This window comes from Ceratotherium simum, chromosome 24, assembly GCF_057802395.1.
Source record: "Ceratotherium simum simum isolate JZ-2026a chromosome 24, ASM5780239v1, whole genome shotgun sequence".
Classification (NCBI taxonomy): Eukaryota; Metazoa; Chordata; class Mammalia; order Perissodactyla; family Rhinocerotidae; genus Ceratotherium; species Ceratotherium simum.
The window spans coordinates 36,420,314-36,445,378 of record NC_141923.1 but is presented as its reverse complement, the minus strand read 5'-3'; the positions used below and the strand labels follow the sequence as shown (position 1 = coordinate 36,445,378).

At 38.2% G+C, this 25,065-nt stretch overlaps 1 protein-coding gene across 5 annotated transcripts in view; it reads left to right on the top strand.

The window, feature by feature from the left end:
* The first annotated feature begins 5,778 nt into the window (after positions 1-5,778).
* Positions 5,779-25,065, top strand: part of GPHN (gephyrin) — a 642,551-nt gene continuing 623,264 nt past the window's right edge. For all 5 annotated transcript variants that reach the window (XM_004426256.2, XM_004426255.2, XM_087448348.1 and 2 more), the window contains exon 1: positions 5,779-5,915. In XM_004426256.2, coding sequence (XP_004426313.1) covers positions 5,852-5,915 — 64 coding nt within the window. In that variant the 5' untranslated portion in view covers positions 5,779-5,851. The remainder of the gene's footprint in view (positions 5,916-25,065) is intronic.

Sequence of the window (25,065 nt, the reverse complement as noted above, 5' to 3'; positions counted from 1 at the left end):
CTCGTCTCCCGGCTGACGTCACCCAAAATAAAAACTCTTTCTTTGCCATAAGCCTGGCGTTCCAGTTTTATTTGGCCCCTCTTGCGTGGTGGGTAAAGAACCTGGGTATGTGTCTGGTAACAGTTGGGCTTTAAGTTTAATTACATGGAAACCGATTATTAATAATAATAATTTAGAAAAGCACGATGCTTTTGTTTTAAAAAGTTCACTTAAACTCAATTCATGTCAATTGTTAAGCTTGGGACTATCTTTTCTTGACCTATATCTACTGAATCCTTCAGATTGAAGGCCCTGTAGACAGAGCCCATTTAAGAAACCAAATAGCTTCTGGTCACTTAATGTTACTTTTTCTTTTAACAAATTTCACTCTCCTTTCTCTTATCTAATAATTCTTTCCTCTTCTAGCAAATATTGTCTCCTCCCTTATAGTCTACACTTTCTTTGAATTAAGAAGGGAGAAAAACCAATGCTTTCTTTAGAAATCAAAATTTTTTGTTCCCAGTTTCTTTATTAACATGCAAGTAGTACTAAAGGTATAAATTAGAGCCCTTAGAAAAGAACAAAATCTATAGTAATGGTGGAGAGCGATAGGAGTCTGTAAGAAGAGTTGAACTAACTGCTAATGTGTCAAGGCACTAGCCTTACATACAGTACCTAGATCCATCCTTCCTTGATCTTAGTCCGTTTGGTAGGGGTGCAGCTGATGCCCATTCTCTGGGTGAGTACATGACCGAAATCTAACCAATCAGAGAATGCCTTTCCCCTTGCCTTTGGGGATAGGGACAGGATCTAAATCTATGGTTCTCAAGATATTGGTCTCAGGACCTCTTTGCACCCTTAAAAATATAGCTTATATCTATTATATCTATTCATATTTACTATGCTGATTTTTTAAAATATAAAACTATACAAATACACATTCCATTAGCTATCAGAGTGATGGTATCATTACACATCATGTAGCCTCTGGAAAATTTCACTGTGTCTAATGAGAAAATGAGAGTGGAAAGACAAATAATGCCTTAATATTAGTATGAAAAAATTTTTGACCTTGCAGAACCTCTGAAAGGGTCTTTGGGTCTCCAGGTATTCCCAGACTGACTCAAAAACTATTGATCTAAATTATAGCCTAGAGAAGCCAATACCATCTTTGCCACAATGTAGGAAGAGCCAATGTGAAAATTAAATCAACAAAGAAGAAAACAGCTGAAAGATGGCATCTTGATGACATAGTTTCAGATCTTGAATCTAGCCACATCCTGAAGCAATACACATATCTAGACTTCCTACCTGCATGAGCCAATGAATTCGTTTTGGCTTATACTAGGATCAGTCATTTGCAACCAAAAACGTTCTTGTACATCTGAATTTCCAGTTGGGACCTCAGAGAAAGAGAGTAAAGTTGGGAAAAATACAAAAGACCAGGGCACAAAACAATTTTTCAAGCAGCAATCTGGGCAGCAGAAATTTAATACCAAAAGTGCAAGGAAAAGTTCAACTTTATTTTAATAAACATGGCAGACATTGAAAAACATTATCCTAGTTGTTCCCAAATAAGTTCCATCAAACTCCATGAGCAATTGAGGTGGTTCAGCCTCTCTTCACTAAAAGATAACAAGGGCATCAGAACTGAAAGCAAAATGTCAATTTCATTAGTAGGAATGAATAAATTTATCTCATCAGACTTGGGAAAACTCTAATTTAGAAAACTATTTCTGGGGGAAAAGCATTAGGCTACTTAGGTCAAATATTAAAAATTTACCCATATTCTCTATTCTATAGATCTGTATTTCCTCTAAGAGTATGTCTAATTTCTAAATCCTAGCTTTTAAAGAAAGCTTTGAACCTTCTTTTCTGATAGGTTGAATTTCTAATTTATATGTTTTCATGAGAATACACAGTAATGTAATCTATCACTGCCTGTACTGGGTTGAATAGTGTCCCTCCAAGTTTCACATCTACCCAGAACTTCAGAATATGACCTTATTTGGAAATAGTCTTTGTAGATGTAACTAGTTAAAATTGGGTCATACTGGAATACAGTGGGCCTTAAATCCAATGACTGGTATCCTTATAAGAAGGGCAAGATACACACAGGGAAGAAAGACATGTGAAGACAGAGACCAAGATGGGAGGGATGCAGCCACAAGCCAAGGAATGCCAGGGATTGCTGGCAACCACCAGAGGCTGGAAAGAGGCAATGAAGAAGTCTTCCCTAGAGCCTTCAGAGGGAGTATGGCTTTACTGACAGCTTGATTTCAGACTTCTAGCTTCCAGAACTGTGAGAGAATAAATTTCTGTTGTTTTAAGCCACTCAGTTTGTGGTACTTAGTTACAGCAGCCCTAGGAACTAATACACTCTCTGATTCAGCCAGTCTAAAATTCATCTTCACTATAATCTAGCTTCCTTTGGGGAAAAACAGGTTAAAATCAACCAGAGCTTCACCTTGCACCCATTTTTTTTTATTGTGCTAAATACACATAAAATTAACCATTTTAAAAATAATTTTATTTATTTTTTCCCCCAAAGCCCCAGTAGATAGTTGTATGTCATAGCTGCACATCCTTCTAGTTGCTGCATGTGGGACATGGCCTCAGCATGGCTGGAGAAGCGGTGCATCGGTGCGCACCCGGGATCCAAACATGGGCTGCCAGCAGCGGAGTGCACGCACTTAACCGCTAAGCCACGGGGCCGGCCCATAAAATTAACCATTTTAAAGTGTACAACTCAGTGACATTTATTCAAAATGTTGCTTGCACCCATTTTTAATTGCCTTAGTTTTAGTTTTGGCCATTAGCCAATCAGGAAAGAGGAAAGAGCGGAATATGCCTTAGAGGAAGAATAATCTGTTACCAAATTCATTCTTGCTCATCTAGTGCTAATGAGGAGAGTCTGACCCCAGAAAAGCCTAGTAAACTTGAACCTTATTTATATTGAAATTGTGATTAACCACAGAAAAACTCAAGTACCAGTAGAGTTGTGTATATACACTACTGGAAAAAATTCAACCTTTATTCATTCAGTAATTCATTTCTACTGATAGTTTCATCTTCATAAGGAAAATCATTATGAAAGCCAGATGTTTACCTATCTTTTATGTTAATTTTCAGTTAATGTAAACTCCTATAGTTTTCATTATTAAAACCTTAAGAATGGAGAGAATAAAGCCCTGGGCACTTCTAATTTTTCCCATACAAACTTTCAACTTTTTTACCTCTGGTTTTCCCCCTTCACAACATATTTCCTGATACATGTCAATATTTGGAAATGCTACTCTCTTTCTACCTTCCAGAAAATTTTAATATTTGATTTCAGGATGAATTTTGAAGAAATGTTGCACTGTAACAGGGATAAAAGAGCATGTGCATACCGCAATATTCATTCAATAACCGGGAGTAAAAGAAGGTCATACTAGATAGTAAGGGCACTGGGTTTTTCCTGTGTAAATTTTGTTACGCCATGCTAAATTTGGCAGAGATGAATACACTTGAGAAAAATTGTTGGAAGACAAGCATCTATTATAATTCTCCAGCTTAGTTCTATTAATATTACTTTTTTCAGCAATTTTAGTAGTTCAGCAAACCAACCTCCATATATCGTACACTAGAAGGCTTAATTCATATTCACCTTTCCTAATTAAATTTTAATGAATTTCACCATTACTATTTTCATAGATGCAGAAAGTTAGTCCCTTGTCTTCTATATTTATTTGTGAAATAGAAGTGCCAGCTTCTTTCCATGAATATTTGCAGAATAGTATTCTAAGTTGAAGGGTGCTTATTTTCTCTACCACTTTACTTAAGGGGTGCTTATTTAGTCCACTACCTTGTTTAAAAGATGAAGAAAAAGGTCCAAACTTGTTTAAGGTCACAGGACCTGTTAGTGAGCAGCTTTAGAATTTCTCTCTCTAAAAATTCAAGATATTTTCTAATCATTTCAAATCAGAGGGTGCTGTAGAGAATAAAGATAGGTTAGAAAGGTATCAATGTAACCAACTATTTGTTCATCGTCTTCAGTTTGAGATTAAGGAAACCATTCTGTTGGACATACTTCCACATATATATCTCTCAGTTGAAAGTAGTTAAGAATCCCTTAGCCACCAGGCTGTATGGTTATAGATTATTATAGGAAGTGGGTTCAAGATCTGGCTTCGATTTTTAATCCACTGTCAAAAATACTAGCAATACACATACTCAAAAAAATTTTTACTAATTTATTTTACCCCTCCTCAATCCACTAATCATCCCCTTTATACTCCCATTATTTAAAATGAAATACATCACAATCTAAATCTTCAGTTAGAGGATACGCTCATGTTCCAACTGGAACAACAAAAAACTCATAATCACCAAATTGACTGAGATTTTAGCTGCATACAAACGTTGATTATACATTTTTTGACACTTTGCTTTCATTTTTATGCTTCCCAGGTTTTAACATGGTTGAGAACATGAGGGAAAAAATATACATATGCGTGTATGTAATTTTTATTCAGAAGTTGAAAGAGCTAGGAAGACGGGAACTACGAAACCGATGTGAAATAGCCACAGGTGATTAATAACATTTTATGAAAGACACATGAAAATAAGTGGCAACAAAGCTATTTTCATGGTCGTCTCATATCCCACAAATACTGAAATGAAACTCAATTGCCACGGCCTAGGTTCCAATTTTGTGATTGTGGTTCAGGTGGGAGGAACACGTTCTTATTCTCCAAGACTGGTGCTTTTCATCTAAAAGCAGAGACCGTGGCGATGACGCTTAAGGCCACAAAATCACGGGACAGCGGGAGGAAAAGAAACCAGGTATCTCCACTCAAGATGCTGTGCCGCAGACTCCTAAGCTTCCCTTGTGAGGATGGTCACGCAGGTGCAGACTTGGAGATGGGATGCTGAAGCACCGGAGAGGCGGAAATCCTGCGGCAGGGCGAGCCGACTGAAGAAACAAGCGGGAAGATGAGGCGGGACAGACTTCCTTCTTCGCCCACGCCGGCTCTCTGTCATAGTACCCGCGGTTCGGCCACCCAGACAGCTTTCTAAGCTACCTCCAGGTTCTCTAGCGGCTTCGGGGGGTCGGCCGGCCGCTCCCGACGGCTGCGAGGAAAGGCGTCGCACGCTGAGCCCACCTCTCGTCCCCTCGGGAGAGCGACTCGGCGGCCTCCAGAGCCGGCCCAGGGCGCCGACAACCGACGAGGAGCCCGGCTCGGCAGGGGATTGCTTCTGTCTGGGCCGCGGCGGAGGCTGCGTTCGTGTCTCGCGCGCACCCGCTCCGCGTTCTTCCGGCCAATCCGGAGCTACCCGCGCGCCCAGGGGCGTTCTCCGCTCCTCCCCGGGCTGGGCGGGCTCCTTCGCGCTGCCAGAACTCCGCAAACGAGCTAGCACTCCTCCCCTCACTCTCCACGAGTTCCACGCCTCGCGCTGTGGCTCCGCCCTTTCTCGAGTCCGCCCCCGCAACCTCCAGAGCGTGTGCTCTCCTTTCCCCTCGGTCTCCAGCCATCTAGCTGCCCTGGGTCTCGCGCTCCGCAGAGCGGCCAGCGCCTCTCCGGCCTCGCTCGGACGCCTCCGCGCGCCTCCTGGGGAGGCCACCGCGTCCACTACTCGCAGCTCTCCGCCTCCGACCCGGGCTCGGGGTCGCGCGCCCTGACTCCGCCCCCTCCCGCGGACTCGCGCACTCCGGGCTCGGCCTCTCCCGGCTCAGGCCGCCGCGCGCTCGGCCGCCCCCCACCCCTCCTTTCCCGCTCCCCGGCCGCTCTCGCTCTCGCGCTCTCCGAGGCGAGCGCGCTCCCGGCCCGCGCGCTCCGTGCTCCAGCTTCTCCCGGTTCCTGTCAGTGCGGTGACTGCGCTGGGAAACATGGCGACCGAGGGAATGATCCTCACTAACCACGACCATCAAATCCGCGTCGGAGTCCTCACAGGTAACCGGGGGAGGAGATCCGGGACCGCCGCGGCCGCTGTCCCCGACTTGCCTCCGGCTTCTCGCCTGTGGTGACCCTTCTCTGCTGCCCCGGGAGGAGGGAAGGCTGACGAGGGGGACGGGGGAGGGCGTTTTACAACTGCCGACAGCTGCTGGAGGTTGGGGTGTTCCCGCGGGGCCCCCCGGGAGCTGGGGCCGGCCCCGTGGGATGTCAGGCCCCAGTTCCTTCGCAGCCAAAGTCCCTGGCCCCCGGGGACCGAGGGGCCGGTGCGGCTGGCGCTGCGGGGCTCCTGCTGCCGGCGCAGGCGGCGGGATCCCGGCTCCGCAGTCTGAAGCACTGGACTCTCGGCAGGCCCGCGCTTCCTCGACTAGTACTCTTCCGAGAGAGGGGGGAATCCCATTTCCACCCTCCCTCCCCTCCCCACACCCGGGCGGCCCTCTAGCTGTGCATGCCCGGGGCACCGGCCGGACACGACACGGGGGTTCATCCGGCGAAACTCTGCTCCGCCTCCGGCTGCCCCTCGCGAGCCAGGCTTCCCCTTAGCCACCCATGGGACACCCGTCGTCTCCCCCGGGAGGTGGGGGATCGGCTTACACCCGGACCTCGGAAAGTGTCTGCCGTCCGCCTTCGCGAGCAAAGGGCCCTCTGCCCGCCCCTTCCTTTCCTTAGAGCGACGGGCTGCAGCCTGCGGCCAGGGATCCGGCCTTTTTTACTTGAGAGGGAAGGATTCCCCGACTCGGGCTCCTCTGTCCCCCTGCCTTTTGGGAACCCCCCCTCTGGATGGTCCCGAGGTTTGCGAGGAGCGCACTTTTCCCGGGTCGCGTTTCCCTCCCTCGCGGACGCCGTGTGTGCTCTGCATGTCTGATTCCCTGGCGTTGTATTTGGGTAATATCTCTCAGTTCGGCGATAGGCAGTCGCTGCAGGGCATGACTTCCGAGATGAATAGCAAGCCGATTTGTAGGGGTTTCTGCTGTGCTTCTGTAGTTGTCAAGGTTTATGTGTAATTGAGTGGCGAGGCAGGGGTTAAAGAACTATATTTGGCATCTGAGGGCTTAGTTCGAAGAGAAGGAAATCCAGGACTTAACTGATGTGATTTCGGAAAAAGAAGCGATGTAGACGGGAATCCTAGTGTCTCCCCCCACCACTTCTGTTTAATTTTTTTCCCCTTGTCAAATTCTGACAGGTTGAGACGGTGCTCGAGAAGGGACTAAATTGAAAGAGACTTGCTTTTATTAGGTAGAAAAAAATCTCTGTCGGTAGTTACTGAATGCAAAGCCTAAATTGGCTGCCGAGTTTTGTGAAAAGGAGATATCCGTGGAGATACCCCTTCCTCTCTTTTAAGTAAACGGATTGCCTTTTTCTGGTATTCTTTTCAGATGTTAATGGTGATTTATTGAGTTTTCCTAATCGACAGCCCCTGGGATACAGAAACTAGTCTAAACCAGTTGCAGGGAAAGGAACCCCCAAATCAGAAGATGCGCTGTTTTCTCCTCTTGGTGCTGAAACAGTTGCCTTGTGCGAAGATTGAGTTATATCTCAGAATTCTTAGAGTTGACATTGCTGATTTTCAAAGAATCTAATCGCGAGGTGTAAAAGTGTATACGTTATATCAACCATCAACTTACACTTTAAATTCTAGTGCTTTGAAAATTAATAGAGTAGTAAGAGTGAAGCTTAGTAGAAGCCAAAGTATGGCAGCTGTCCATGGAAATGGAAGGTCATAGATGTTTTAAAGTTAAACCATAGAGATTTTTTTAAAAAAACATATTTATTTTTTGTTTACTTAAGCTTTTCCTAATAGCTTCATTTAGTGAATCATCTTACCTGGGTCAAGTGACTTAGTAGATAGGTGTTGTACAGAATGCTTTTAAAGATGCAGCCCTTATCTGTATCCCTACAGTCCAAGAGGGATAACATGGATATGCAAACAGCTAAAGAAATAATGTAGGTAATTATTGTGCTAAAACTGTCTGAATAAATACTCATGTGTTTGGGGGCTAAAGGTAAAAGGAATTCCATATTCAGATGGATTAGGAGCAAAGGTGGTTACCTGAAGAGAGAATTAGTACATTTACCAAAGTGTAAAGAAACTGGCATTTTTAAGGCAAGGTGAAAGTCAGCGGCAACCTTATAAATGAATATGTTGGTAAGGATAAGGCTCTTGAGGAGAATAAAAATGTAGTGCAACGGCCTTGAAAAGCTGAGGTGAGATAGGTGGCAGAGGCAAAATGTCAAGGAGAGAAGATAACTTTGGCAGTGGAATTAAAGATAATTTTGAGAATTATCTCATAAGAATGAGGTACAATAGTTTAGTGGTAAAAGTCTAGGGTCAGTAATAAGGATGTAGCTGAAGGAATGAAAAGGAGGTTGCAGGTTTGGGAGAAATGGTAACAGGACAATACGATTTGATGATAAAATGGATATTTGAACTCAGAAATAACTCTGAGGTTTTTACTTGAAAAGTTATTGATATAAATATTGCCTGCTATGGTGGAGGCTGGAAACATGGAGAAGAATCAGAGGAGAGAGCACCAGCCTTCAGTCTGCAAATAGTGGATTTTACTACAAACAGCTTAATATTTGTGGTCTTGACATTCCATGTGATTTTGTGGAAAAAAAACTCCTACAAAAATGAAGCTATGTTGTGCAATTTTGTGTCTTGTAGAACTTCAAGTGGTGCAGTTTTATTATGTAAAATTATTCTTTACTGAATTTAAGTACTATGATTTCATACTTAAGAAAATTGAGTTGAGGCCACACTTAAAACTGATTTTATGAGTTATAATTTGTGGCTCTCTTAAAGGTGAAAGGCTTGTTTTATGAAATATCCTCTGTGTGCTTCATAATAGTGATTTTAAGTATTTTATCTAAATCTCTTTTACAGAGGTAGTGGAAAGTAGTGTCTACCCATGCACACATTTTACATTGTGTTAGTAGTGTGGTGACATTGTATTGTCATTTATAAAGTCTTTAATTGACTTCTTTTTGACATTTTTTATTTGTTGAAAGAGAATATTTATACTTTGAAACTTTTCATCTTCTAGATGTTTTTGTAATCCTCGTCTCAGCTATGAATTTGGCAAATACAGTATACAGTCTATTGAAACTTCTCATCAAGTGAATTATTAGAATTTTGAAAGAATAATGGTAGAAAGGAAAATATTTAGTAATGGCGTTTCTTTTGTGCTTGACTATCTTGAATCATTTAAGACTTGAAAATCAGATTATGATAATGTAACATGGATATTTTAGTTATACTAATTATTTTTTATCAGGAAAATAGGGAACAGTTACAAATATAAAAATAGATTATCATGGAAACATTTTATGTTGGAGATTATTGTCCATCTCTGACAACAATATCTTTATTAGTAACTATCTTATGTTTATTTGCTAGAAGTGAAGGTTATATCGTTTTTGGTGACCTGAGATCTAGTTTTTAATATACGTTTTTTTAATGTTCTCTACTTCTATTGCTATTTATAACAGAAACTAAAGATAATGTGATGATGAATAACATGAGGCAAATAAACAAGTATGTGCTGCTTTGAAACTAGAAACAAGATGTGGGGTAGATGTAAGATTTTTTTTTCTTTGACAGCTTCAGTAGTAATTATACTTCAGTAGTAATTATACTAGAATATTTTAACAATTACATAGCAGGCTCACTATATTTCAGATGTGTCAATTGTCACCTACTTTTTTCTATTTCTAAAGAAGCTGTTTATCAGAGGAGCACACTAGTTCTACCGCTATAAAAGCTCCACGGAAACATCAGGCAAATAATGAATACATGTATGTATGTAATATAGAATGAGATAGATTATGTTCCATTGGCTATTTAATAGTGTATTAGTTAGCCACTGCTAATGTTTGGTACCGAAGCACTTAGCTAAAGATGATAATCCGTTACCTAAATTTTCACTAACAGTGGCACGGATGAGAAAAAGATGCAAATTTTTAGGAAAGGGCATTTTAAAATCATATTTTTGCTCTAGTAATATACATTTTTGTTGCACTAAGTTGTAAATTTGTAATCAGCAAGAGATATTAGAACAAATATAAGACTAGATAATAGAGATAAAAGACTAATTGTAAGTTAGAATATCAAAATATTAGTTATGTGTGGGGAGTATTTCAGTCATTCATAAGTAAAGTGATTCAAAATATTAAAAAACCAACGTTCTAAGCCAAGGAGATGATAATCCTGTAACTCTGGAATTGTTCAAGCATTTATTTTTTTCATTCCTCAACCTTATTCTTGTACATTATAACTGTCAATATTATTTTCTGAAAAGCCCATTTATTGATAAGGATATATAAATATATCTTTATCTTGAGAATAGATTTTGTCATTAAGCAGGCAAATCACTGTTGCAGACAAAACCTAAATCTTACCAAATGGAATTGTGTGTTCTGGCAAACATACCAATATTGATCTACATGACTATGGTTAAAAAGAAACCTATTTCTCAAGCTAGGTCATTCTTAAATGAATTTTTGGTTGGAAGTAATGTGTAAGAGAATTAAAGTAGGAAATCAATAAGTTAATTTTTAATGAGTATACTTATTACTATCATCACTAGCCAAAGACCTCATAAACTATTAGTACATAGGTTAGAAATTAAGAGTTTTAACTATATTAAAAACACATGTGAGAGTTTGACTAACTGAGGTATATGGTGGAGAATCAGCAGTATGTTACTGGGGAGGAAATGATGAATAAGTGTCTATGTTTACTGGTACAGGTGATAGATTCCTGGTTAAATTGAATAAGGTGCTTTTTTGAAACAGTGAGTAAAATAGATAAAATCTATACTTTGCTCCTGTAAATAGGATTGAAGAACAATGAAGCATATTTGGAGTTTGAGATGTTAAAAACAAGAGATCCTAAAAAAGAAAGTAATGAAACCGCAGGGATTTCTTCCTGAACATCTGGGCAGAGAAGATAAATACCAGCGAAGGAGAAAAGATTATTTAACCTGCTTAAAAGTAATTGAGACTGTAGTTCATATGAATAGCCTACACTCTTACTTAATTTTTGAGTGACCTCCCAAAAAGCCAATGTCTAATGAAGTATTGTCAGGTAGAAGTTCTATCCAGGTTGTTTAATAAGTTCATAAGCAAATTTAATTACTTAATTTTAACTAAGTAGCACTTCTTGAAAATTTTGTAACTAAAATAAACAATGCTAACAACTTTTATAGTAGTTTTGCCAGTAAGTATACATTTTGAAAGAATGGAATTAAATTTACCATGCTTTAAAAAAATTTACTAATTTGAAAAATAAAGAAGCAAAGAAATGAGATGTGGTGAAAGGAGCATTACACAGTTTGTGCCCTGCTTCTCAAATTGGGGTACCTGGCATTGTGTCAAGGGATACTCTAAGAATTCTAAGGCTTAGAATGTAAGCTGTGGGAACAAACATAATAATCTCTTCAAGTATCAATTTTACTTGAGAGTATGTAATTTAAACTACTTTAATATTAAGATAAGCATGAGTAAATTACGCACAGAGTATGGAATTTACATGAGCTTTCAAGATAAAATCAGAAACTTCAAAGAAATTTCAAGTGAACCCATTATATAACTCTAGACTTGGTCATTCTTTTCTGTTATTGGTACTTGTGAAAAAAATTTAAGGAGCACTGGGTTGTACAAAGAACACTAGAAGACACATTTTCTTTTTTTGTTGTTTTTTTTAAAGATTTTATTTATTCATTTTTTTTCCCCCGAAGCCTCAGTAGATTGTTGTATGTCATAGCTGCACATCCTTCTAGTTGCTGTATGTAGGACTCGGCCTCAGCATGGCCGGAGAAGCGGTGCGTGGTGCGCGCCCGGGATCCGAACCCGGGCCGCCAGCAGCAGAGCGCGCACACTTAACCACTAAGCCACGGGGCTGGCCCTAGAAGACACATTTTCTAATGCTAGTCTGGACAGTAAAATTTTGTAACCTTGATCAATATTATTTAACTCTCGCTCAGCTTTTCTCATCACTAACATGAAGCAAGTCATTCTCTTAAGATCACTTAAGTTCTCATGGCAATGTATGTTTCTGTCCTTTAGCATCTTGACCAGCTAGAAAGAGAAATGTAGGATATCAGGCTTAGTTAATTTTTTTTTGTCTTTATAGTGGGAATAATTATGGAAGAGGGGTAGATTATACATAAAAAATGCAGGAGAATAAGAAATGGAAGAAAAGATAAAATTTTCAGAGATTAGGTCCTGTCAGTGTAAACTGAAGGAAAGATATTTAGATTTTTTTTTCATTTAGAAATTTTTGTGGCATTAATCCTCTTTCTGTTACCAGTAGTTTCAGTCTTACACTTAATTTCAGACTCAGCTCAAGCGTCACTTCCTCAACAAGTGCTTTCCTGGGAATTATTCTCTACAATGGTATCTTTGTTTTCCTACAGTATTTATAGATGTTGTCTGTACCCTTTAATCACGTCCATGTGGGAGGCTGCGAGGTGTAGTTAAAAAAAAAAGGACTTGGGAGTCAAACAGACTTGAATCTCAGACCCTTATTTGCCTTTATTTTGGGAAGTCATTTAACCTCTCGGAATTTGTTTTCTCCTCCAGAATGAAGATGGCAATACTTACTTCACAGAGTTGTAAGAACTAAATGTGAAAATCCCTACTGTGTATATATCTAACTTGGAGTGTATCACTCAGTCTTTACCTCCTTTCCTTTTCATATGTTATTTTGGAACAATTTTGCTAACAGCTTCATGTATAAACATCTTATTCAAAGTAGATTTTTAAAGTTCTTGAAACAGGTGATCCTGTTCTTCTTTTGTGCCCTTTGTCATCGAACCTATTAATGAAGTAATTGCATGGAAGGTGTTTAATAAAAAAAAAAATTGGGTGGCACAGCACTTACACAGTAGCTTAGGAAGCAGCTACCCAGAAACATTTAGGTAAACCGGAACTTTACTATTATTATTAAAAAGATAGTTCAGGGTAGATGGAGTGGGGTTTAGTATTTTTCTATATATTTATTACTGGTAATAGGATGGTATTAATAATGTGTATTTCAGATATACTATCAAATTTACTATATTGCTTCTTAGTTGATGGGCATAGTCTGTATGAGGAGTATTTTAGGGTAATTTTTTAAAATGTCATCTTAAAAAAATGGAAATTTGAAATTATAGGTAAAAGAAATTCTGAAAATGCTATTATTTTGAAGGTTAATTGTGATGGGCAAAATAGCAAAATAGTGTAAAATACGATTCAAAAGTTCTGCTACTTCTACCACTTTTAAGACACTTAACCACATTTTACCTCAGTTTCCTTAGCTTTGACTAGGGGTAATTGTACTTCTCTTATAGGATTAATGTGAGGAACAAAAGACATAATATATTCAATATTCAACACCTACTATGCTAATGTTAGGGATACCATAGTGAATAAGAGACACAAGCACTTAACCTCTTGAAGCTTATATTTTAGCACTAACATGTACACACTATTTACTTAAGTTGGATATTGATAAATTCATGCCTCATTTATGTTGTATTTCAAGGAATAAAATGCTTCTATATTTTATTTTTGATGTAGATAACTTAAAAAGTATAAACACCAAAACTGTTTTCGCATCAAGCCATTTTTGACACAAATTTTTAAACCATTACACATTTATTTTTTTCTAAGATAGATGTTGAACATAATTTTTTTTTGTTCAATCAGATTTAAGTAATTATAGCTAACATTTATTGGGCCTATATATATGGCATAAATATATCCTGTTTGTGTTAAGCACTTTGCACATGTTGTGTAATCCTTACGACCTTTATAAGGTACGATATTATTCCTCTTATACTGCCTGAAAAGTAGAGAGGTTAAGTAACTTGTTCAAGATTACACTGGTGGCAGTGCCAGAATTCAAGCACAGGTCTGACCGTACTCTTAGCAATTATATTTCTGTATTGTATTCTGAATATCTGTTATTGTGGAGAGTGGTAGTATAGTTCTGTACTGTATTTGCTTTTCAGTTGTGACTTTATACGCTTGATCTTCCCTTTCTAATTTCTAATCTGCTATATCCTTGGGAAGCACATAAACAACCTTGCTGAGAATTATGTATGATATCACATACAGTTAGACTTGAAGTGAGGTCAAAATAATAAGTATTTTCACTCTTGGGTTTAGGGCATCAGAGGTTGAATGGGTATTACTACAAGACCCAAAGAAGTTTACTTGTTTCTTTGTACTCTGAGATTTCAAGATCATGGCTAATTGTGTCTGCCTGATGCTGAAAATGTTAATAAAAATGCAGAAACTTGTGAAAGGAAGAGAACAGAGACAATCTGAGTGCTAAGTAGAAATGAAATGTTTCCTTTAATTCTCTTTGTACTGTGAAATTCTTTTTTAAAAACATTAAGAAAAAGGTGCACTTGAAATTAATGCTCTTTAAAGTCGAATTCAGGTTAAGAACTCGGGCTATCTTGGAAACAAGAAATTCAATGGAGTAAATACTGTTTTCAGACATAAAAAAGATGAACTATTATAAAAATGTGGTCACCTTTCCCTTTCCCCTTAAGAGTCAATACTGAACATTTTGATTCTGATGCAAATTTTAAAAATTATGCTTTGAGGCGCTGGCCTGCTGGTGCAAGTGGTTAGGTGCGCGAGCTCCGCTGTGGCGGCCCGGGGTTTGCCGGTTAGGATCCCGAGCGTGCACTGACGTGCCGCTTCCCGGGCCATGCGTGGCGGCGTCCCATGTGGAGTGGAGGAAGATGGGCATGGATGTTGGCCCCGGGGCCAGTCTTCCTCAGCAAAAAGAGGAGGATTGGCAGATGTCAGCTCAGGGCCGATCTTCCTCACACACACACAAAAAATTATGCTTTGATAAAATGAATATTCACACAATAGAAGTTATATTTGAATTTAGTTGCAAGTGGGAAAGCTCCTAAATTTTTATGTTTTTAATTAGTTTAAAAAACTTATAAGAGTATGTGCAGTTGTAAAAAATATAACAGTACGGAAAGGTCAAGTGTGAAATTAAACCCCACCACCTTACTTTCCCAGTCTCTCTAAGATTCTTGTTTTGTTTATTCTTCTGTATACAAGCATATATTTGAATACGCACATATGAAATCATACACTACATCCGAGTTTGCAAATTGACAGACAATTGCCCATAACTGACCAGCACACCTTTCATTAGACCCCTACTATGTTGTTACAACAAGGTGTGTTCCTGGCCGGCCTGGTGGCGCAAGCGGTTGGGTGCACGCGCTCGGCGGCGGCGGCCCGGGATCCCCCCGTTCGGATCCTGGGCACGCACCGACGCACCACTTGTCAAGCTGTGCTGTGGTGGCGTCCCGTATAAAGTAGAGGAAGATGGGCATGGATGTTAGCCCCGGACCAGTCTTCCTCAGCAAAAAAAGAGGAGGATTGGCAGATGTTAGCTCAGGGATGATCTTTCTCACACACACAAAAAAGTTATATTTCATATAAACCAGTATTTTTAGCTTTTTAAGATTCAGCAACACTGCAGCACTATTTCTCACATGAGGATAGTTGGTTCGAGATAGGGCATGTATTCTCCAGTTTCCCACAATTCCCAGGTAAACTGTTTATGGTATCTGCCTCGCATTTGAGTTTGTGATCTTTGCCCATACATAGTATTCTGCACCTCCCTCTCTCTCTGGCATATCTTGGACATCTTTTCATATTAGTGAAAATAATAATAGTTAACCTTATTGAGAGCTTAACAAGTATAAAATACTTTTCTAGAGCCTGTTATAGAGCGTATTAATTCATTTAATCCTCATAATAGTATACCATTTTACAGCTGAGGAAATTGTAACAGAGAGAGATTAAGTAATTTGCTTAAATTACTGCAATAAAAGGCCAAGCTGATAAGAGGCCAAGCTGTGAATTGAACCCATGTAGTCTGTTCCTAGAGTGTAAACTCTTAACCACTACATTATACTCCTTGGCATATAACAATTAGTTTATATAGATATATGTCTTTCTTTTTAATAGCTCTATTATATTCTATCATAGGTTATGCTGTATTTAATCAGTCCTCAATTGATAGACATTGAAGTTTCTTATTTTTCACTGGGACAAGTGTTGTAGGTAATAACATTGTACATTTATCATTGCATATCTGTGAGTTTTTTTAAATGTAAGATTAATGACTGTAAGTAGAATTTTTGGGTCAATGGTATATGAATTTTAAAATTTGGATAGAAATTACAAACTTGCCTTCCAAAAAGGATGTATTAATTGTAGTTAATATTCTCACCTTCATTTGGTATTATCTTTTTAATCTTTACAAGTTCTTTTGAGATATATCTCTTTCTTGAGTTATATATGTGGATTAGGACCTTTTTATTGCAAATGACAGATACCCAGCTCAAAATTAGTTTAAGTGGAAAGGGGAACTTATTAATTTACATAGCCACAGAGTGTAGAGGATGAACTGACTTTAGGGACTCAAGCAGTGTGATCAGGGAATTAATGTAATCATGGTCTTATTCTCCATTTCAGTGTTTTGTTTTTAAGCGTATGTTGCAGACTGACTTCCTTCAAGTAGCCGGAATTGAGGGGCAGGGGCAGGTTAGGAGATTAATATAATAATAGACAATTTCAGTCTTTCCCCTTTCCAACTATGGAGTCCAAAGGAAAGATTTTCTTTCTCATGGCATTTGTGTATAAAATTCCAGGATGCTTCTTCACCCGGCTCGGCTCACATGTCCATCTTTGGGGCAAACATTGTGACTAGGATAGTGAGGACTTTGATTGGCCGGGTCTGTATCACATGTCTATCTTGGAAGTGGGATGTAAATAGGCAGCCTCACCAGAACCACATAGCAGAAAGGGAAGCCTTCAAAAGAGAAGTTTCTGCCATTAGAAGGGCAGAGGTATGCTGGGCAGACAACTCTTTTGCTAGAGGGTCTCTGAAGTCATAATGTCTTTTTGCTTTCTTCTTTTTTTCCTAAGAATATAGTTTATTATACCAGCCCCATTTCTTCTTTCTCTAACTTCTTCCATGAAGATGGTCCTATGGCAGATAGTTCTAAACTAGAACTGGAGCAAGTTAAGGTATAAGAATTAGTGGGTTAAACTCAGGACCCTCTAATATCAACAGTGGTTAATTTATGTATCAGGAGCACTCAGAATGATTGCCTTCCACTTTTTCATACTCTACGTAAGAATGGTTATCTAAGGACATTTTAGAAGTAGTATACATGTAATAGAGAGTAAGATTTTACTAGTTTTTACAACAGTTGTTTTATGTTGCTTTATTTTAAATTGTGATCAGCTATGGGTCTTTAGTATTTTTTTCTACAAACAATCCCTCCCAGTGTTTTCTAAATTTTGTTCTAGTAACACTTCCCTGGAAGATGTTATAATAGGTATGGTTGAACAGGTTTTTACATGGTGAAATAAATTTGGAAAGTGCTATATAATATATCCCTCCTTTGGAAGTTCACAGTATATTAAAGCATGTTAGCGTATTAAAGATGTGAGTAATATTACAGTTGTGAATCCTGTTGAACTGTATATAGTCTAGTGTTTCTAAAACTTTTTTGAAAAAAACACTTTTTCAAGGCACCAGAGTTCTGTTCAACACCTCTTTGGGAAATAGTGTTTTTTCCCTGCAAATGATCTTTTGGAAGTCTATGTAAGACATTGGTATTTATTCTTTTAGCTTTTTGCTGTAGAATTAGTGGTTTTGTATAATAATCTCAAAATAATCCATTTGTTCTGGATTTGCCTTTAAAAATACTATATATATTTTTTTCCCAATCACTTGCCACCTCTCATTTTTTTCTTTTTCTTTTTTTCTTAAAATGTTGGCTGAATATATTATTATCCTATTCTGAAAATCTATGATAGCAAAGACTAGAAATACCATTCTTGATTCTGTTACTACTATATGGGGAAAGAACATTGGATCAGGTTCTATTTTAGATTTTTCCAGTGAGAGTTTAGTATCATTATCTGTAAAAGGTAAAGTTGAATAGATGCTTTCGAAAATCTCCTTCAGCTCTAAAATCTTATTAATCCCAATATCAGGAAGGTACCTCATGTTTATCATTCTCTCATTGCTTGTGTTTTTGTTATCTACAATCTATTACTGACAGCAAAGTTATTGATCTGAAATCCCTTCCTTCAAACAGGAAAAATTGCTAGAAAAAGACGTTGATGTTCATACCCACGTGTAAATGGAAATAAATGTCTGTTACTTCCACCACATAATATGTGCAATTTTATTTCATTCAATATCACATGCTACAGAGTATTCAAATTGCAAAATGCTTAAGATTTAGAATAAAAATTACATGCATGTAAGTGTAATAACATTTACACATTAAAGCTTAGAAAAATAATAGTGATTTAGAAGTATTTGAGGTATTATCTTTTTCTTTCTTAAATTGTAGTGATATATCAGAGATCTGGAAACCAAAAATTAGTACTTCCCCCAAAAAAGTTATGATGATTTTGCTATTATATATTTAAAATAAAGCTATTATAAAAATAAGACATATACTTTTAATGAACAGTATTATGTTTTAGGTTGATACAGATACTCGGAATAGTAGGTGGGCTCTGGATTAGACTGCCTGGGTTTATACTTAGTGAAGTTTTTAGAGTTACTTTACTTGTCTAAACTTCAGTTTTCTCATCATAAAATAGAGAATAATACTAATGCCTGCCTTAGAGGGTTGTTGTGATAAGCAAGATAATAAATGTAAATATTTAATGTGTGCCCACATAAGTACTCATTAAATGTTTGTTGTTGTGTAGTATAATAAATTTGAATATAATTACCTTTATAAACATGGTAACAGAAAACAGTGAATTCAACTTTTCGATTTCTGACTCAATCATGGTGTATCCCCATGATTTTTCCACTATTTTATTTTATCTTACTTTAGAAACATCATTAATGATCATTACTGTACTGGGGTTCTGCTTGATCTAAATTCTTATTTTGTAGCTTAAATTTTGGGCTGTTAGAGTCAGAAGATGCTATTTGTAGTATAGTAAATAGGGACAAGAATTTGAGATTTTTGAGGTACAGGTTTAAAGTAAAGTATATATGGGAAACTGCTGCTTATGTTCTCTAAGGCTTGTTAGGATCTGTGGAGAAAACTGCCTCTACATACATATATGTGGGTATTATAGTGATGGAGTACTATATGAAAGTGGAAAGTTTTAAATGTTTAAATTGTGCGATAATGCAGGGTGGTAAAGTGATAGCACAATAAAACTATTTGCATAGATAATTGTTGATTTGTAGAAGAGAGATTTTTGATTGGTAGATAAGGAAAGTAGTAAACCCCAGGGAACAAGGAGCCAAGACTTGGACCTCACTGTGTTTGGGTTGAAGAAACAATGACTTGGGGCATAAAGCAAAGGACTATTATGTTTAAAAGGGGAGAGATACTTTATGAAATATCAGATGCCAAAAGAAAATCCATAGAATTTAGAGCATTGCCAAAGGTACTTTTTGGTAGGAAAGTTTTAGAATCAGTGACTTAGGTTAATACTGGACTTGGATTTTCCGATTTTCTTCTGAAGATAGGTCTATGATGTAGTATTAATTTTTTAAAAATTGTCAATTATGCATCATAATGAAACATTCTTTCCTTTCTGATTCTTAATGGAATTCAGAAGTGGGTCATATCTAATACATGAGAAACTTGAATTGAGACTCCCCTACCCCCATAGTAGGAACTTTTAAGCAGCTAAATAGTTATGGATCTGATTTTATTACTCTGTTGTTTTACTGTCTGTGATTAATATATGAGTCTGACTATAGCTTGACTTGTTAACAAACAGTACAACCCAGTTCAGTATTGTCTTCGTCTGTTTAGGTTGCTATAACAAAGAACCATAGACTGGATGCTTATAAACAACAAAAATTTATTTCTCACAGTTCTGGAGGCTGGGAAGTCCAAGATCAAGGTACCAGCAGATTCACTGTTCAGTAAGGGCCCACTTCCTGGTTCATAGACAGCTGCCATCTCTTTGTCTCCTCACATGGCTGAAGTGGGGAGGTAACTCTCTGGGTCTCTTTTATAAACATAATAATTCCATTCATGAGGATGGAGCCCTCATGACTTAATCACCTCCCAAAGGCCTCACCTGCAGACACCATCACGCTGGGGGAATAGGTTTCAGCATATGAAGTTTGGGTGGACACAAACATTCAGTCTATAGTCAGTATGTACCATGGGATGTACTTCGTGTTGTATTAGGCTAAAACTACTACATATTTATAGTGTTGTCCTTTAAATATGAGGAGTTGGTTGTAAAGTAGGTTTACATTTTAAGTCATTTATATATTAAAAGACTTGCTAAGTACTGTATGACAAGGTTTACCAAACTTTTTCTGTAAAGGGTCAAATAGTAAATATTTTAGGCTTTGTGGGCTATATGATTTTTGTCACAGCTACTCAGCTTTGCCCTTGTAGGATGAAAGCAGCCATAGACAATATGTAAATGAACAAGCATGACTGTGTTCCAATAAAACTTTATTTATAAAAACAGATGGCGGGCCAGAGTTGGCCCAAGGGTCATGTTTTGCCAATCCTTGTTCCAAGACATAGTCTGTGTTATGAAAGAATAATTCCATGTTACTTGCATGTGAATTGAAGTTTATATTAGCTAAAATTTGCATTATAAACCACACAAAACTTAGTGGTTTAAAACTACAATTTAATGTCTCTCACATTTCTATGAATTAACTCAGTGGTTCTGCTTTAGGTGGCATTGGTTGGGGTTCTGGTATCGCTACAGACATCTGGAGGCTTGGCTGGGACTGTTGTCCAGGGCTTTAATTCTCCTACTTGTGGGTTTCTCCACATGGTTGATTCATTAGCTTCATGGTGTGATGGCTGGATTCCAAGAAGTATTCCAAGAGAAAGCATTGTGATAGGGAGGAAGCAGAAGCTGCCAGGCCAATTAAGGGTTAGGCCTGAAACTGGCACAGCTTCATTTCTGCTGTTATTCTATTGATCAAAATAGTCACAGGCCCAGCCCACAGTCATTGTGGGAAAAGACTAGGAGTAGTAGGTAGTATGGTTAATTGGGGGTCATCAAAGTAACAGTCTATCACAGGATTGTTTTGGTTGCAAGTGACAATTCAAATTGAACTAGCTTTACTAAAGGGGAAATTTATTATAAGAATAATGGGGTGTCTGTCTCACAAAACCTAAATACAGAATGAAGCCCTAGGAATGTTGGACCCAGGGTTTGAAGGACTGTTTCTCATCTTTGCTTTATTCTGTTAAGTAAGCTTCATTTTCTCTTACTGCAGAACTGCCTTTTCCACAATGGAAAAAACAGTGCCATTGACAGCTCCTGTATTGTTTATATCTCCCCATTTCAGCCATTCAGAGAAGCCTTGATATTTGCAGTTGTGTTTCTGAAATTTTTGAGGAAGAACTTTGTCCTGGACCAGTCATCTGTGATCAGGGGATAGTGGTCATGTGGACAAGAGCAGGGTCAGTTAACAGAAAAGAGATGCTGAATATATAACCCCCAAGTTCACTTGCCTGCTCTCTAACCATCTATATATTGACATAAAATAATTTGTTAATTATTTTAATAAATTGTTAATTGTTTTAATAAATAATTTATTTCCCTGTTACAGGCCTAATTTACTTCTTTCTTCACCTATCTGCCTTTTGACTGTTTCATTGTTCTACTGGAGAGTAGGCTAAAGTAAGGACTGGAATTAGTTCAGTATCTTGAATACTCATTATAATCTCTTCTTGCTTTGAGTAGAGGACAGCAGCATTTCGTATCTGCTATTTCACTTTGCCACCATTAACATAGAAGATGTTCTTACTCTGTTGTTACTCATGGATTTCCAGGGTTGATTGGCTGATTTGGCTGGCTGAGTGGGTATATCCCTCCTCTGGAAAGGGCCCGCTTGCATACATGAAAGCAAATAACTATAATACAGAATGAAATAAGAGCTATAATAGAAGTACAGGCAATGTACTGTGGGTGCACAGAGGAAGGAACAATTAATTTTCAGTGAGTGGCTGTAGGAGGGATGGTGTTTTAAATTTGAGCAGGGTGTGGAAGAATAAGTAATAACCCATGCTTAGAAAAGCAAGGAAAGGTAATCTGGCTGTCAGGTTTCTTGGCTGCTGAAGGGGTGGCACCAGAATGTCTAGGCTAAAGTAGGTGAGCTTAATTAAATATAGGTATAGGGAATTCAGGATAAACAGCAGCATGCACTTATCTGATTTTAACCTTGTTCAATTAGAATTAAAAGAGCTAACTTGGTTTTGCTACATTCGGGCCTTAGGTGACTATATGGTAGTTTGAAATTTGAGAATTCAGTTTTTTAAATTAAGCAGTTTATCTTAAAGACTCAGGTTTTTAGATATAGAAAGAACTTTAAGGATTATCTGTACTAACCTACTCTAGCAGGTAAGGGAAACTAAGACCCAGTTAAATGACTTATTTAAGTTTACACATCTAAATGATAGAGTTGGGGCTGAAACTCAGGCCACCTTATTCCTAGTCTTATGTATTTAAGAAAATTATACAGCATATCCTCTGTAGTAAGAAGATTTGTCCCTTGAATTACCTGCTACAACAGTTTTTAAATTTGAGATGTAACATGCATACAGTGAAAGGCACACATGTTAATTGTATAGCATGATGAATTTTTCATGTGTGTAGACCCTTGTAAGTATTACCCAGATCAAGATGTAGAACATTTCCAGCACTCCAGAATCTTCCTTCATTCCTTTTACTATTCAATATCCCTGGCACCTCCAAGTAATCACTATTTTGATTTTTATCAGCAAAGATTAATTTTGCCTGTTCTTGAACTTTATATAAATGGAATGACTTCTCTCATTCACCGTTGTCTGTGATATTCATCCATGTTGTTGTGTGTAGCAGTTCATTTTTTTATTGCTGTGTGGTATTCCATTGAATGGATCATTATTTATTCTTCTGTTAATGGACACTTGAATTATTTCTGGTTTTGACTACTGTTAATAAAGCTGTTATGTATATTCTCATAGATGTCTTTTGATGAGTATATTGTCTCGTTTCTAGGTGTAGAATTGCTGGGTTGTTGTTTTCCGAAAAGGTTGTACCCTTTTCTATCCCTACCAGCAATGGAAGAGAGTTTCAGTTGCTCTGGATTCTTGTCAAAATTTGGTAATGTCACTCTTTTAGCCATTCTTGTCAGTGTGTAGTGGCTTCTAATTTACATTTCCCAGATGAGTAATGATGTTGAGCCCCTTTTAATATATTAATTTTTAATAGGGCTATCTTTGTCTTATGGATTTTTAAGAATTCTTTATAAGTCTGAATATGAGAATTTTGGATTATATGTATGGCACATATCTTCTCCCAGTCTATGGCTAGTCTTTTCACTCCCTTGCAAGTGTCTTAATAAATAAAAATTCTTAGTATTAATGAAGTTCAATTTATTAATTTTTTTATGTTTAGTGTTTTTTGTGTGTCTGGTTTAAGAAATCTTTGCCTACTGCAGAATCATGAAAATATTCTCCAAAATTTTTTTCTAGAAGCTTTATTGCTTCTCTTTTACTTAAAGTTCTATGATGCATTTTAAATTAGTTTGTATGAATGACATAAGGTAGAGATCAAGAATTTTTTTTAAACATATGGATATCCAGTTGATCCAGCACCATATTTTGAAAAAAACATCTTTTTCCCAGTGAATTGTAGGGTACCTTTGATATAAATCAGATGAATCTGTTTCTAGAGTTTATATGCTATTCCATTGGACTATTTCTATCCTTGCACTAATATTACCCTGTCTTAATTACTATGGCTTTATATACTAAGTCTTGATATCTGGTAGTATAAGTTTTCCAAATTTTTTCTTCTTCTTCAACTTTCTTTTTGTTTTTGGAGGTGGGGGCTATACTCCATCATTTGTATTGTTGTATATATTTAGAATCAGATTACAATAAAAAAAATTTGTTGGGGTTGGCCTGGTGGCATAGTGGTTAAGTTTGCAGGCTCTGCTTTGGTGGCCCGGGTTCGTGGGTTTGGATCCCAGGCGCCGACCTATACACCACTCATGAAACCATGCTGTGGCGGCATCCCACATACAAAATAGAGGAAGATTGGCACAGATGTTAGCTCAGGGACCATCTTCCTCAAGCAAAAAGAGGAAGATTGGCAGTAGATGTTGGCTCGGGGCCGATCTTCCTCACCCTGCCCCCCTCCAAATTGTTTGTATTATGAATGAGATTGCATTGAAGCTGTGGATCAATTTGGAGAGAATTGGCATCTTAACAGTATAGAGTCTTCCATCTATGAACATGGGTTATCTGTCCATTTACTTGGGTCTTTAAATTCTCTCAGAAGTGTTTTATGGTGTTTAATGTAGATGTCTTGCACATCTTTTGTTAGGTTTATGTCTAGGTATTTTTTTTTTTTTTTTGTGAGGAAGATCAGCCCTAGGCTAACATCTGTTGCCAATCCTCCTCTTTTTTGCTGAGGAAGATTGGCCCTGGGCTAACATCTGTGCCCATCTTCCTCTGCTTTATATGGGACACCGTCACAGCATGGCCTGACAAGCAGTACGTTGGTGCGCGCCTGGGATCCAAACCTGCGAACCCTCGGGCTGCTGCAGCGGAGCGCGGGCACTTAACCGCTATGCCACCTGGCTGGCCCTATGGCTAGGTATTTGATGTTTTAAAAATGCTGTTGTAAATGGTATTGTTTATTTAAATTTCATTTTCTAGTTGTTTCATATTAATACACAGAAATACAGTTGATTTTGTATTTTGGTCTTTTAAACAGCAACCTTGTTAAATTAGCTTATTTATTTATTTCTTTATTTTTCGTGAGGAAGATTAGCCCTGAGCTAACACCTGTTGCCAATCCTCCTCTTTTTTGGTGAGGAAGATCAGCCCTGGGCTAACATCTGTCCCCATCTTCCTCTACTTTACGTGGGACACCTGCCACAGCGTGGCTTGGTAAGTGGTGCATAGGTCTGTGGGGGGGGATCTGAACCTGTGAACCCTGGGCTGCCAGAAGTGGAGCGTGTGAACTTAACCACTGCGCCACTGGGCTGGCCCCTAAATTAGCTTATTTTTAATATTTAATAGTTTGTAGATTCTTTTGTGTTTCCCATGTCTACAACCACATCGTCTGAGCTTAATGATAATAT